General features: G+C 45.2%; 1 protein-coding gene across 10 annotated transcripts in view; it reads left to right on the forward strand.

Moving 5' to 3' along the window:
- The window catches only part of wdpcp (WD repeat containing planar cell polarity effector), a 236,262-nt gene that overhangs the window by 173,802 nt on the left and 46,096 nt on the right, over nt 1–16,364 (forward strand). For all 10 annotated transcript variants that reach the window (XM_045701792.1, XM_045701791.1, XM_045701790.1 and 7 more), the window contains 3 exons: nt 8,631–8,819; nt 9,197–9,320; nt 16,142–16,205. In XM_045701792.1, the coding sequence (XP_045557748.1) occupies nt 8,631–8,819; nt 9,197–9,320; nt 16,142–16,205 (377 nt within the window). The remainder of the gene's footprint in view (nt 1–8,630; nt 8,820–9,196; nt 9,321–16,141; nt 16,206–16,364) is intronic.

Below are 16,364 nucleotides of genomic sequence, written 5' to 3' on the forward strand. Positions count from 1 at the left end.
TTGTTTCACTAACAGACTAGTGGTTAGGCTGCCTCTTTCTTTCCCCCAACACAGTTAAGCCTAAACCACGGCCCGTTATTCAGAGGGGCGTTCTACAACGCTTTGAGCTCTCTCCAAGTCTCCAAGTCAGGAAGTGAATATCAAGTAGCGTGAAATTTCAGTCACTGATTAATACCATTAGCCCTTGTATTTCCAGATTGAAAAATATAATAACATAATGTCGTGGACCGAGCTAGCCATTAACATCCCTTAACGCTCAAAGACAGATTCAATGGCTGTAGCATAGTGTATTCCACTGAATGATTAGCTAATAAATATTTGAGAAATTATGAATAATAAGCAAATGCTTTTACCTGATAATAGACTACTAATGATAATATAACTACTTCAAATACTGAGCTAGTAACGTTAAGTAGCCTAGGTTAACTTAGCTGACCTTCAGTCGAGAGAATTCAGCAGAGTTCTCTGAGACATTTTTACAACTCATTGAAACTCTGAAAATAAATACATGGGCAAATGTTACCAAACATGATAACAACAGGCCTGGATTGCGGTAGGCAGCTAATTGTTAAATGACACATTTCATCCTTACCTTGGAAGGTCACGGTCTCTGTGCTGATCGCCTGTGAGTGAGACAACGCTAGCTAGCCAATGGGAGCGTAGTAGAACACCACTCTGAATAACAGGGCGTGGTTTTGGCTTAACTGAGTTGGGGAAAAGAAAGACGCGGTTCGCTAGACTGTTGGGTGTTTCACTAACAGACTAGGGGTTAGGCTAGCTAGACTGTTGGGTGTTTCACTAACAGACTAGGGGTTAGGCTAGCTAGACTGTTGGGTGTTTCACTAACAGACTAGGGGTTAGGCTAGCTAGACTGATTGGTGTTTCACTAACAGACTAGGGGTTAGGCTAGCTAGACTGTTGGGTGTTTCACTAACAGACTAGGGGTTAGGCTAGCTAGACTGATTGGTGTTTCACTAACAGACTAGGGGTTAGGCTAGCTAGACTGATTGGTGTTTCACTAACAGACTAGGGGTTAGGCTAGCTAGACTGTTTGGTGTTTCACTAACAGACTAGGGGTTAGGCTAGCTAGACTGATTGGTGTTTCACTAACAGACTAGGGGTTAGGCTAGCTAGACTGATTGGTGTTTCACTAACAGACTAGGGGTTAGGCTAGCTAGACTGATTGGTGTTTCACTAACAGACTAGGGGTTAGGCTAGCTAGACTGTTTGGTGTTTCACTAACAGACTAGGGGTTAGGCTAGCTAGACTGATTGGTGTTTCACTAACAGACTAGGGGTTAGGCTAGCTAGACTGTTTGGTGTTTCACTAACAGACTAGGGGTTAGGCTAGCTAGACTGATTGGTGTTTCACTAACAGACTAGGGGTTAGGCTAGCTAGACTGTTTGGTGTTTCACTAACAGACTAGGGGTTAGGCTAGCTAGACTGATTGGTGTTTCACTAACAGACTAGGGGTTAGGCTAGCTAGACTGATTGGTGTTTCACTAACAGACTAGGGGTTAGGCTAGCTAGACTGATTGGTGTTTCACTAACAGACTAGGGGTTAGGCTAGCTAGACTGATTGGTGTTTCACTAACAGACTAGGGGTTAGGCTAGCTAGACTGATTGGTGTTTCACTAACAGACTAGGGGTTAGGCTAGCTAGACTGTTTGGTGTTTCACTAACAGACTAGGGGTTAGGCTAGCTAGACTGATTGGTGTTTCACTAACAGACTAGGGGTTAGGCTAGCTAGACTGATTGGTGTTTCACTAACAGACTAGGGGTTAGGCTAGCTAGACTGTTTGGTGTTTCACTAACAGACTAGGGGTTAGGCTAGCCAGACTGTTGGGTGTTTGTATCACTAGCAGGCTAGTGTGTGCATGTGTGGTGAGACTTAGCAAGGTGCAGATGCTGACACACAGAACTCAGACTCACCTCATATATACACACACACACACACACACACACACACACACACACACACACACACACACGTCACACACAGATCTCAGCTGATCTATTAGCCACATTAGCAGAGTCTTTAGGGGATTTGAGGGGTTTGCTAATTGTCAGTCTTTAGGGGATTTGAGGGGTTTGCTAATTGCCAGCTTGTAATTTTAATTGGGACTAACAATCCCTCCCCTCTTCCCCCGTTCATTAAATTGATTAGACAATAAGGTGGTCGTGACTTTGCCCCCCAATCGTCTGACTACTTGCGCCCCCACCCCACCTCACACACATACAGTACCAGTCAAAAGTTTGGACACACCTATTCATTTCAGGGTTTTTCTTTATTTTTACTATTTTGTACATTGTAGAATAATAGTGAAGAAATCAAAACTATGAAATAACACATATGGAATTGTGTAGTAACCCAAAAAGTTGACATTCTTCAAAGTAGCCAGCCTTTACCTTGATGACAGCTTTGCACACTCATTGCATTCTCTCAACTAGCTTCATGAGGTAGTCACCTGGAATCCATTTCAATTAACAGGTGTGACTTGTTAATTTGTGGAATTTATTTCCTTCTTAATGCTTTTGAGCCAATCAGCTGTGTTGTGACAAGGTAGGGGGGTTATTCAGAAGACAGCCCTATTTGGTAAAAGACCAAGTATTTTTGGCAAGAACAGCTCAAATAAGCAAAGAGAAACGACAGTCCATCATTACTTTAAGACATGAAGGTCAGTCAATACGGAAATTGTCAAGAACTTTGAAAGTTTCTTCAAGTGCAGTCACAAAAGCCAAAGAGCAAGGCCAAGAAACATAGTGGAAGAGAGAGAGAAAGCAAGGCCGAGAAAGATGAAGGATGAGAAAGAGACAGACGGAGTGATGTGATTGATAATGCCTGATGACTACAGGTGATTGATAATGCCTGATAACGACATGTGATTGATCATGCCTGATGACTGCAGGTGATTGATAATGCCTGATGACTGCAGGTGATTGATAATGTCTGATGACTGCAGGTGATTGATAATGTCTGATGACGGCAGGTGATTGATAATGTCTGATGACTGCAGGTGATTGATAATGCCTGATGACTGCAGGTGATTGATAATGTCTGATGACTGCAGGGGATTAATAATGTCTGATGACTGCAGGTGATTGATAATGCCTGATGACTGCAGGTGATTGATAATGTCTGATGACTGCAGGTGATTGATAATGTCTGATGACGGCAGGTGATTGATAATGTCTGATGACTGCAGGTGATTGATAATGCCTGATGACTGCAGGTGATTGATAATGTCTTTCTTCCCTGGGATATTGAATGCAGGAAGATTATCTGACTGATGAATAATGAAATGAGAAGGTTTTGTGCTCTTACCGGCAGGAGAGGTGTCTGGTGTTGTGTGTACGGGCAGTGGAGATGTGTGTATAAGGACAGTGAAGGAGTGTGTGTGTGTGTGTGTGTGTGTGTGTGTGTGTGTGTGTGTGTGTGTGTGTGTGTGTGTGTGTGTGTGTGTGTGTGTGTGTGTGTGTGTGTGTGTGTGTGTGTGTGTGTGTGTGTGTGTGTGTGTGTACGGACAGTGAAGGTGTGTGTGTGTATACGGACAGTGAAGGTGTGTGTGTGTATACGGACAGTGAAGGTGTGTGTGTGTATACGGACAGTGAAGGTGTGTGTGTGTGTATATGGACAGTGAAGGTGTGTGTGCAGGGCGTCTGGTTTTGTGTACAGGAAGGGCAGGTGTCGACTGCTGCAGGTGATAATTCAGGTAATTGGGATCATATGGTACACTCCTGACTGTCATGCAACCAAGAGGGCATCACACACACACACACACACACACACACACACACACACACACACACACACACACACACACACACACACACACACAGTCTTACAGTTGAAGTCGGAAGTTTACATACGCTTAGGTTGGAGTCATTAAAAATAGTTTTTCAACCACTCCATACATTTCTTGATAACAAACTATAGTTTTGGCAAGTCGGTTAGGACATCTACTTTGTGCATGACACAAGTAATTTATCCCACAATTGTTTACAGACAGATTATTTCACTTATAATTCACTGTATCACAATTCCAGTGGGTCAGAAGTTTACATAGACTAAGTTGACTGTGCCTTTAAACAGCTTGAAAAATTCCAGAAAGTGATGTCATGGCTTTAGAAGATTCTGATAGGCTAATTGACATCATTTGAGTCAATTGGAGGTGTACCTGTGGATGTATTTCAAGGCCTACCTTCAAACTCAGTGCCTCTTTGCTTGACATCATGGGAAAATCAAAAGAAATCAGGCAAGACCTCCACAAGTCTGGTTCATCCTTGGGAGCAATTTCCAAATGCCTGAAGGTACCACGTTCATCTGTACACACAATAGTATTCAAGTATAAACACCATGGGACCACACAGCCGTCATAACGCTCAGGAAGGAGACGCGTTCTGTCTCCTAGAGATTAATGTACTTTGGTGCGAAAAGTGCAAATCAACCTTGTGAAGATGCTGGAGGAAACAGCTACAAAAGTATCTATATCCACAGTAAAACGAGTCCTATATTGACATAACCTGAAAGGCCGCTCAGCAAGGAAGAAGCCACCGCTTCAAAACCGCCAGAAAAAAAGCCAGACTACGGTTTGCAACTGCACTTGGGGACAAAGATTGTACTTTTTGGAGAAATGTCCTCTGGTCTGATGAAACAAAAATATAACTATTTGCCATAATGACCATCGTTATGTTTGGAGGAAAAAGGGGGAGGCTTACAAGCCAAAGAACACCATCCCAACCGTGAAGCACGGGGGTGGCAGCATCATGTTGTGAGGGTACTTTGCTGCAGGAAGAACTGGTGCACTTCACAAAATAGATTATGTGGATATATTGAAGCAACATCTCAAGACATCAGACAGGAAGTTAAAGCTTGGTCACAAATGGGTCTTCCAAATGGACAATGACCCCAAGCATACTTCCAAAGTTGTGGCAAAATGGCTTAAGGACAACAGAGTCAAGGCATTGGAGGGCCATCACAAAGCCCTGACCTCAAACCTATAGAAAATGTGTGGGCAGAACTGAAAAAGTATGTGCGAGCAAGGAGGCCAACAAACCTGACTCAGTTACACCAGCTCTGTCAGGAGGAATGGGCCAAAATTCACCCAACTTATTGTGGGAAGCTTGTGGAAGGCTACCCGAAATGTTTGACCCAAGCTAAACAATTTAAAGGCAATGCTACCAAATACTAATTGAGTGTATGTAAACTTCTGACCCACTGGGAATGTGATGAAAGAAATAAAAGCTGAAATAAATCATTCTCTCTACTATTATTCTGACATTTTACATTCTTAAAATAAAGTGGTGATCCTAACTGACCTAAGACAGGGAATTTTTACAAAGATTAAATGTCAGGATTTGTGAAAAACGGAGTTTAAATGTATTTGGCTAAGGTGTATGTAAACTTCCGACTTCAACTGTATACACAGAGCTCTCTCGACACACTCACACGTATCAGAAATCTCTCTCTCTCACACACACACACAGACACACACACACACACACACACCGCAGTGATTCAACTGACTGTCCAGTTGATAGATTGCCAAGTCAATGTCTGCCTTGACTACTGCTGTAGACAGGGTTCACAAAGATGGCTGCCACTTACTTACCTGTTCCTAGAAGTAACTCCTAGAAGACTGCTTATAGCTTACTGTGCCTTCAGAAAGTATTCAAACCCCTTGACTTTTCCCTCATTTCATTGTTCCAAATGGGATTAAAATGAATTTATTTGTCTATTTTCATGTGATCTACACTAAATACTCTAATGTCAAAGTGGAATCTTGATTAGATAAGTATTCACACCCCTAAGTCAATACATGTTAGAATCACCCAGTGATTACAACTGTGAGTCTTTCTGGGTAAGTTTCTAAGAGCTTTGCACACCTGGATTGTACAATATTTGCACATTATTCTTTTTTAAATTCTTCAAGCTCTGTCAAGTTGGTTGTTGAACATTGCTAGACAGCCATTTTCAAGTCTTGCCATAGATTTTAAAGCCGATTTAAGTCAAAACTGTAACTAGACCACCCAGGAACATTAAATGTCATCTTGGTAAGCAACTCCAGTGTATATTTGGCCTTGTGTTTTAGGTTATTGTCCTGCTGAAAGGTGAATTTGTCTCCCAGTTTGTTGGAAAGCAGACTGAACCAGGTTTTCCTCCTAGGATATAGCCTGTGCATAGCTCTATTCCGAGACATTGGAAAACCGCCCTGGTCTTTGTGGTTGAATCTGTGCTTGATATTCGCTACTCGACTGAGGGACCTTCCAGATAATTGTATGTGTGGGGTATGGAGATGCGGTGGTCCTTACAAAGTCATGTGAAACACTATTATAGTCCATGCAGCTCATTATGTGACTTGTTAAGCACATTTTTACTCCTGACTTTATTATGCAGACCTGTCATAACGAAGTGGTTCAATACTTATTGACTCAAGACATTTCAGCTTTTTATTTGTAATTAATTTGTACACATTTCTAAAAACAAAATTCCACTTTGACATGATGGGTTATTGTGTGTAGATCAGTGGCACACAATCTCAATTTCATCCCTTTTTAAATTCAGGCTGTAACACAACAAAATGTGGAAAATGTCAAGGGGTGTGAATCCTAAGTAACTCCTTGATATTAGTAGTGCTTCCCTGGTGCCCTGCAGCAAGGACAATTAATCTATAGCCAAAAGACGTTGAAAATACATATTTTTGTTTAAAAAGACGTTGAAAATACATATTTTAAACGTCTTGTGCTCGCTACTTAAATCTTACAAGATTAGGTTTAGAGCAGTGGTCACCAACCGGTCGATATTAAAGACATTTCTGTAGAAAAGCCAAAGATAAATAAAGTATTCCTATTTGTGCCATTAAACCCCTACAACTCATCCAGAACGCCGCAGCCCGTCTGGTGTTCAACCTTCCCAAGTTCTCTCACGTCACCCCGCTCCTCCGCGCACTCCACTGGCTTCCAGTTGAAGCTCGCATCTGTTACAAGACCATGGTGCTTGCCTACGGAGCTGTGAGGGGAACGGCACCTCCGTACCTTCAGGCTCTGATCAGTCCCTACACCCAAACGAGGGCACTGCGCTCATCCACCTCTGGCCTGCTGGCCCCCTACCTCTGAGGAAGCACAGTTCCCGCTCAGAACCACTCATAACTGTTCGCTGCTCTGGCACCCCAATGGTGGAACAAGCTCCCTCACGACGTCAGGACAGCGGAGTCAATCACCACCTTCCGGAGACACCTGAAACCCCACCTCTTTAAGAGATACCTGGGATAGGATAAAGGAATCCTTCTAACCCCCCCCCCCCCGCCTCAAAAAAAAAGTTATTGATGTACTATTGTAAGGTGGTTGTTCCGCTAGATATCATAAGGTGAATGCACCAATTTGTAAGTCGCTCTGGATAAGAGCGTCTGCTAAATGACGTAAATGTAATGTAAATGTATTTTGAACCATTTAATTTTTCTGAAAAGACAAACTTCACCTACCCGGCAGACCTGGAGATCTGTGGCTAAATCAGGACGCCTTCTGCGCTGGCCAATCACATAGCTCAAATCACCATGCCTACAGCTTCCACAACCACAGCCACAGCAAAGTTTGATTGGCTATTAGCCTATATGAGATTTCATACAACTTTTAAAACCTTGACCAGAGAGAGACTGCCAAAGAATACAGCAAAGAGCTGCTGTTTTTATGAATGAGTTCATGTTTGTTTTTATTCAGTACTGTCAACACTGTTTTTATTCAACACTGTTACAACACATAAAACGCGTTTCTCCCTACTTCTACTCGCGCTGAAATGAATGAGTAACCAAGTGTATCAATAGCCCTGCGTTTTTATTATTATTAGCAGCTCGTTGTCTATTTGAATGTCAAGGAATATTTCACTTTCTCTGGTCATAGGAACAACATGAATTTGTGCATGAGGCAGATGCAGTGCGACTCGAGTTTTGCCATCAGGTCATCTGGTCAGTCTCACCGAAGGAAAGGAAGGAAAGATCAGGGACCGTGAGAGGAGGACTCTCTGCTGGTTCTCCCTCCGCTGAGCCTAATGCCACGTTCAAAAGAACTGGGAACTCAGAACTCTCAAATCTCTGACTTCATTACGTTCAAAACTACTGGGAACTCGAGAAAAAAACGATATCCAACTGGGGAAAAATTCCAACTCTGAAACTTTGGCTTCTTTTTAGAGCTCGGACTTTCCGACCTTAAGATCACTGACATCATGATTTGACCTCAAATTTTTCTGAGTTCCTGGTTGTCTTCAAAGCACCATGACCATCAGATACAGGTACCATCAGTCCAGTAAAATAAAAAAGATAATTATTTCAATTTGTGGTCAGCTCTGCCTTGCAAGTGCTACACCAGTTTTTAAATATCATATGATCTGAGAATAACAATATTGGCAGGCCAAGACATATAGCCAACATGCTGTGATAACGTAGATCTCAGCTTGCTATTGGACTGCGAAAGTGATCTTGACTTAGAAAAGGGTGGTGACCACTGGTTTAGAGATAGACGTTAAAATCAAATGTTTTGGAAAGAAATTGTGTAGTGTAGCATGTCCAGTAGTAACGTCCAGTGTTCTTTACCTTCTCCCTAACCCTAATCCATCTCTCCCTCTCTTCCCTCTTCAGGTGCTCTGTCAGGGGGTCAGCTGGGTCCGGGAGAGCTGTTGCAACAGAGGTTACGCTGTGGCCAGGTAGACCAGGCTCTAGGAATTCTGGGAGCCATGGAGTGGAGCACTATGGGAACGGAGTGTTACCGGGCACTGACCTCTGTCACAGACTACCTGCTGAGGCTAGAGTTGGACCAGACCAGAGAGGGTGAGACCGGGGCAATACATTAATCAATCTGTCACTTAGGCTGCGTTTACACAGTCAGGCTAATTCTGGTCATCTGCCTAATTATTGGCAAAAGAGATGATCTGATTGGTCAAAAGACCAATTAGTGAAAAATGATCAGAATTGGGCTGCCTGTGTAAATGTAGCCTTAGTCAATCAAGTAATCAGTCCAGAAAACTGTAAATCAATTAATCAATCAATCAATAAATCAGTTGACTAATGAATCAGCCAATCAACCAAATATAGTAAACCATCAAATTATTAAATCAATGCATTAATCAACCAACCAGTCGGTCAGTCAGTCAGTCAGTCAGTCAATCAGTAAACCAATCAAATGAATGTTTATTTCCTGTCTGCAGCCCAGTTGGAGGCAGCTCTGGGTGTGTTTTATGTTCCGCCCCGCCCCCTCTCTGACTCGGTGGTTCTAGAATACAGAGGGCCAATCAGCAAGTACGCCCGACGCTTCTTCCACCACCTACTCAGGTAACTCAGCCCCTTACAGTATAACCCACCCACTCAGGTAACCACACCTCCTATACACTTAACCACACCCACCAAGGTCTGCCAAATGGAACAAAAACTTTCACCGTTCATTTAAATACAATCATCATTTTCTGTCATCTTAGATTTACATTTTAGTCATTTAGCAGACGCTCTTATCCAGAGCAACTTACAGTTAATTCCGTTTAAGATACTGTAGCTAGGTGAGACAACCACATGTCAGTCATAGTACAGTGAATTCGGAAAGTATTCAGACCCCTTGACTTTTTCCACATTTTGTTACGTTACAGCCTTATTCTAAAATTGGTCTTTTTTTTTCATCAATCTAAACAAAATACCCCATAATGACAAAGCAAAAACAGTTTTTTAGAAATGTTATCAAATGTATTAAAAATAACAAACTGAAATATTCCATTTACATAAGTATGATGGAGGCCACTGTGTTCTTGGGGACCTTCAATGCTGCAGAAATTATTTGGTACCCAGATCTGTGCCTCGACACAATCCTGTCTCGGAGCTCTACAGACAATTCCTTCGACCTCATGGCTTGGTTTTTGCTCTGACATGCACTGTCAACTTTGGGATCTTATATAGACAGGTGTGTGCCTTTCCAAATCATGTCCAATCAATTGAATTTACCACAGGTGGACTCCAATCAAGTTGTAGAAACATCTCAAGGATGATAAATGGAAACAGGATGCACCTGAGCTCAATTTCGAGTCTCATAGCAAAGTGTCTGAATACCTATGTAAATAAGATATTTCTGTTTATTTATATAAATATGCAAAAAAGTCTAAAAACCTGTTTTCGCTTCGTCATTATGGGGTATTGTGTGTAGATTGATGAGGAAATTGTTTTATGTAATTCATTTTAAAATAAGGCTGTATCGTAACAAAATGTGGAAAAAGTCAAGGCGTCTGAATACTTTCCGAAGGCACTGGAAGCACATTTTCCCTCAGTAGTTATTAGTGCTAGTAGGAAAAGACAAGTGAGTTTTTTGTTGTACATTAGTTAATAAAGTAAGTAGCCAACAGCACTGAGTCGATCAATTCAGAATGAAAGACATTTGTTTGGTAATGATGATAACGATGTGTTCTCTTGCTCTCACACACACACACACACACACACACACACACACACACACACACACACAGATAATTGAAAAGAGGGTCTCTCCCCATTTCTAGAGATTAGAGTTGGGAGGCTGAGTATCTACCCAGTACAATACTCCCTAACTTCTCCAGGCCAGAACCAACATGAAACAAACAAACTCAACCAAAGAGAAGCGTTTTCATTTGATGTTGAAGAAGGGATGAATGCAGGTGGGTGATAAGGGAGAGAGAAAAGGAGGGATGCCAGAGAAGGCTCTGCTTGCCAAAGAACACTGTGGGCCACTGTAGTGATGGCAGGTTTTACAACAAGAACACTGTGGACCACTGAAATGATGGCAGGTTTTACAACAAGAACACTGTGGACCACTGTAGTGATGGCAGGTTTTATAGCAAGAACACTGGACCACTGAAATGATGGCAGGTTTTCCAGCAAGAACACTGGACCGCTGTAGTGATGGCAGGTTTTACAGCAAGAACACTGTGGACCACTGTAGTGATGGCAGGTTTTCCAGCAAGAACACTGTGGACCACTGTAGTGATGGCAGGTTTTACAGTAAGAACACTGGACCACTGTAGTGATGGAAGGTTTTACAGCAAGAACACTGGACCACTGTAGTGATGGAAGGTTTTACAACAAGAACACTGGACCACTGTAGTGATGGAAGGTTTTACAGCAAGAACACTGGACCACTGTAGTGATGGAAGGTTTTACAGCAAGAACACTGGACCACTGTAGTGATGGAAGGTTTTACAGCAAGAACACTGGACCACCGTAGTGATGGAAGGTTTTACAGCAAGAACACTGGACCACCGTAGTGATGGAAGGTTTTACATAGAGTAACTCATGTAGTACCTCTATAACTGATCCAGTAAAACACAATTACTGGATTAATTTTGTTGATGTACAGTCGGAAGTTTACACTTAGATTGGAGTCATTAAAACTAGTTTTTCAATCACTCCACAAATGTCTTGTTAACAAACTGTAGTTTTGGCAAGTCGGTTAGGACATCTACTTTGTGCATGACACAAGTAATTTTTCCAACAATTGTTTACAGACAGATTATTTCACTTATGATTCAATGTATCACAATTCCAGTGTGTCAGGATTTTACATACACTAAGTTGACTGTGCCTTTAAACAGCTTGGAAAATTCCAGAAAATTATGTCATGGCTTTAGAAGCTTCTGATAGGCTAACTGGAGTCAATTGGAGGTGTACCTGTGGATGTATTTCAAGGCCTACCTTCAAACTCAGTGCCTCTTTGCTTGACATCATGGGGATATCAAAAGAAATCAGCCAAGACCTCAGAAACATTTTTGTAGACCTCCACAAGTCTGGTTGATTCATCCTTGGGAGCAATTTCCAAATGCCTGAAGGTACCACGTTCACCTGTACAAACAATTGTACGCAAGTATAAACACCATGGGACCACGCAGCCATCATACCGCTCAGGAAGGAGACGTGTTCTGTCTCCTAGAGATTAATGTACTTTGGTGCAAAAAGTGCAAATCAATCCCAGAACAACAGCAAAGGACCTTGTGAAGATGCTGGAGGAAACAGCTACAAAAGTATCTATATCCACAGTAAAACGAGTCCTATATCGACATAACCTGAAAGGCCGCTCAGCAAGGAAGAAGCCACTGCTCCAAAACCGCCATAAAAAAGGCAGTTTGCAACTGTTACAGTTTGCAACTGCACATGGGGACAAAGATCGTATTTTTTGGAGAAATGTCCTCTGGTCTGATGAAACAAAAATACCATCATTATGTTTGGAGGAAAAAAGGGAGGCTTGTAAGCCGAAGAACACCATCCCAGTGGCAGCATCATGTTGTGGGGGTGCTTTGCTGCAGAAGGGACTGGTGCACTTCACAAAATAGATGGCTAATTGAGTGTATGTAATACTAATTGAGTGTATGTAAACTTCTGACCCACTTGGAATGTGATGAAAGTAATTAAAGCTGAAATAAATCATTCTCTCTACTACTATTCTGACATTTCACATTCTTAAAATGAACTGACCTAAGACAGGGAATTTTTACTCTGATTCTGTAACGGCTGTCTTCAGGAAAGGACCAAAATGCAGCAGAGTTAGTATTCATCCTTAGAGTTTTAATTCAAATAAACAAGAGAACACTACAAAATGAACAAAACGACAGCAAACAGTCCTGTGAGGAAAATACTCAAACAGAAACAATTACCCACAAAACCCAAAGGAAAAACATGCTCCTTATGTGTGACTCCCAATCAGCAGCAACGAGCTTCAGCTGTGCCTGATTGGGAGCCACACACATGGCCCAAAACAAAGAAATACCAAAACATAGAAGAAGGAACATAGAACGCCCACCCAATGTAACACCCTGGCCTAACCAAAATAAAGAACAAAAAACCCCTCTCTATGGCCAGGGCGTTACAGTACCCCCCCCCCCCAAAGGTGCGGACTCCGGCCGCAAAACCTGACTCTGAAGGGGAGGGTCCGGGTGGGCCTTCTTACGGCGGCGGCTCAGGTGCGGGACGTGGCCTCTGCTCCACCCTTGACGTCGCCCTCTTATGTGGTGCACCTGGCCGCGCCGAAGGTCTGGTGGGCGACGCTGACTGCGCCCGGCTGGCGACCGGCGATGGTTACGCCCGGCTGGCGGGCGACCCTGGTTGCGCCCGGCTGGCGGGCGGCGATGGCTGCGCTCGGCTGGCGGGCGGCCCTGGCGGCGCCCGGCTGGCGGGCGACCTGGCGGCGCCCGGCTGGCGGGCGACCCTGGCGGCGCCCGGCTGGCGGGCGACCTGGCTGCGCCCGGCTGGCGGGCGACCCTGGCGGCGCCCGGCTGGCGGGCGTCCCTGGCGGCTCCGACGGCACTGACCCAGGATTCACCAGGCTGGGGAGACATGATGGATGCCTGGCCCTGGGCACAGGCACAGGACTCACCAGGCTGGGGAGACAGGACAGAGGCCTGGCCCTAGGCGTAGGCACAGGACTCACCGGGCTGGCGGGCGTCCCTGGCCACTCTGGCAGTTCAGGGCAGTCTGGCCACTCTGGCAGTTCAGGGCAGTCTGGCCACTCTGGCAGTTCAGGGCAGTCTGGCCACTCTGGCAGTTCAGGGCAGTCTGGCCACTCTGGCAGTTCAGGGCAGTCTGGCCACTCCGGCAGTTCAGGGCAGTCTGGCCACTCCGGCAGTTCAGGGCAGTCTGGCCACTCCGGCAGTTCAGGGCAGTCTGGCCACTCCGGCAGTTCAGGGCAGTCTGGCCACTCCGGCAGTTCAGGGCAGTCTGGCCACTCCGGCAGTTCAGGGCAGTCTGGCCACTCCGGCAGTTCAGGGCAGTCTGGCCACTCCGGCAGTTCAGGGCAGTCTGGCCACTCCGGCAGTTCAGGGCAGTCTGGCCACTCCGGCAGTTCAGCGCAGTCTGACCTCTCTGACGACTGTTGACTGGCGGGCAGCTCTGACGACTGTTGACTGGCGGGCAGCTCTGACGACTGTTGACTGGCGGGCAGCTCTGACGACTGTTGACTGGCGGGCAGCTCTGGACAGGTGAGACCCACTGGAGGCCTATTCCTGGGAGGTGGCACAGGACGGACCAGGATGGGGAGACCCACTGGAGGCCTGGTCCGAGGAGGAGAACAGGATAAACCGGGCTGTGGGGGAGCACTGGAGTTCTGGTACGGACACTCTTTACCCATACTCCAGGCTGAATGCCCACTTTGGCCCGGCACGGGCGGAGAGCAGGCATTGGGCGAACTGGACCCTCCCTGCGCTCTGGAGACACAGTGCGCAACGCCGGCGCAGGATAACCGGGACCGAGGAGGCGCACTGGAGACCAGACGCGCTGAGCTGGCACCATCCGCCCTGGCTCGGTGCCTGCACTCGCATGGCACTTGCGGGGGGCTGGTATGTAGCGCACCGGGCTTTGAACGCGCACTGGGGACACCGTGCGCTCCACAGCATAACACGGTGTCTTACCAGTACCACGCTGCTTCCGGTAAGCACGGGGAGTTGGCTTAGGTCTACCACCTGACTCCGCCAATCTCCCCGTGTGCCCCCCCAAAAAATTGTGGGGCTGCCTCCCGTGTCCGTTGCGCTCCCTTGCCTCGTACCAGCGCCTCTCAGCTCTCGCCGCCTCGATCTCCCACTGCGGGCGGCGTTACTCCCCAGCTTGAGCCCATGGTTCACCTTCGTCCAGTAATTCCTCCCATCTCCAGGAATCCTGAACGATCCTCTCCATGTTCTCCAAAGTCCATGAGTCCTTCTCCTGGTGCCTCTCCTTCCTCTGCTGCTTGGTCCGTTTTCGGTGGGTAATTCTGTAACGGCTGTCTTCAGGAAAGGACCAAAATGCAGCAGAGTTAGTATTCATCCTTAGAGTTTTAATTCAAATAAACAAGAGAACACTACAAAATGAACAAAACGACAGCAAACAGTCCTGTGAGGAAAATACTCAAACAGAAACAATTACCCACAAAACCCAAAGGAAAAACATGCTCCTTATGTGTGACTCCCAATCAGCAGCAACGAGCTTCAGCTGTGCCTGATTGGGAGCCACACACATGGCCCAAAACAAAGAAATACCAAAACATAGAAAAAGGAACATAGAACGCCCACCCAATGTAACACCCTGGCCTAACCAAAATAAAGAACAAAAAACCCCTCTCTATGGCCAGGGCGTTACAGATTAAATGTCAGGAATTGTGAAAAACTGAGTTTAAATGTATTTGGCTAAGGTGTATGTAAACTTCCGACTTCAACTGTATATATACAAATTATTTTTGTTGGTGTATATATACATATTACTGGGTTAATTCTGTTGGTGTATATATACAGTATATACTCATTACTGGGGCGGCAGGTAGCCTAGTGGTTAGAGCGTTGGACCAGTAACCAGCAGGTAGCCTAGTGGTTAGAGCGTTGGGCCAGTAACCAGCAGGTAGCCTAGTGGTTAGAGCGTTGGGCCAGTAACCAGCAGGTAGCCTAGTGGTTAGAGTGTTGGACCAGTAACCAGCAGGTAGCCTAGTGGTTAGAGAGTTGGGCCAGTAACCAGCAGGTAGCCTAGTGGTTAGAGAGTTGGACCAGTAACCAGCAGGTAGCCTAGTGGTTAGAGTGTTGGACCAGTAACCAGCAGGTAGCCTAGTGGTTAGAGTGTTGGACCAGTAACCAGCAGGTAGCCTAGTGGTTAGAGAGTTGGACCAGTAACCAGCAGGTTGCCTAGTGGTTAGAGTGTTGGACCAGTAACCAGCAGGTAGCCTAGTGGTTAGAGAGTTGGGCCAGTAACCAGCAGGTAGCCTAGTGGTTAGAGAGTTGGGCCAGTAACCAGCAGGTAGCCTAGTGGTTAGAGCGTTGGACCAGTAACCAGCAGGTAGCCTAGTGGTTAGAGCGTTGGGCCAGTAACCGAAAGGTTACAAGATCGAATCCCCGAGCTGACAAGGTAAAAATCTGTCGTTCTGCCCCTGAACAAGGCAGTTAACCCACTGTTCCTAGGCTGTCATTGTAAATAATAATTTGTTCTTAACTGACTTGCCTAGTTAAATAAAGGTTGCATTTAAAATACAAAAATATATAATTACTGTGTTAATTTTGTTGGTGTGTGCATCTTCATAGACTTTTTAACTGTCTGTACAGAAAATCTCTAACACTTACCTCAGCCTGCAGGTATAATGCTTTTTAATGTGTTAATGTCTTATAATACAGTTTATAATCATGTTATGTCTGTAGACACCAGCGCTTTGAGAAGGCTTTCCTGCTGGCGGTTGACATTGGAGCTAGAGACCTGTTTATGGTGAGTCTCTCTTTTCCTCCTCTCCCCTCTCTCTCTCTCTCTCTCGTTCTTTTGTTCCTCTTCTCTCTCCTCTCCACTCTTCTCCGTACCTCTCTCCTCTACTCTTGTCTCCTCCTCTCCTTTTGTCTTCTCTCGTCTTCTCTCTGTCTCTCTGTCATG

The sequence above is a fragment of the Salmo salar genome, chromosome ssa18, assembly GCF_905237065.1.
Source record: "Salmo salar chromosome ssa18, Ssal_v3.1, whole genome shotgun sequence".
In the NCBI taxonomy this organism is placed as follows: domain Eukaryota; kingdom Metazoa; phylum Chordata; class Actinopteri; order Salmoniformes; family Salmonidae; genus Salmo; species Salmo salar.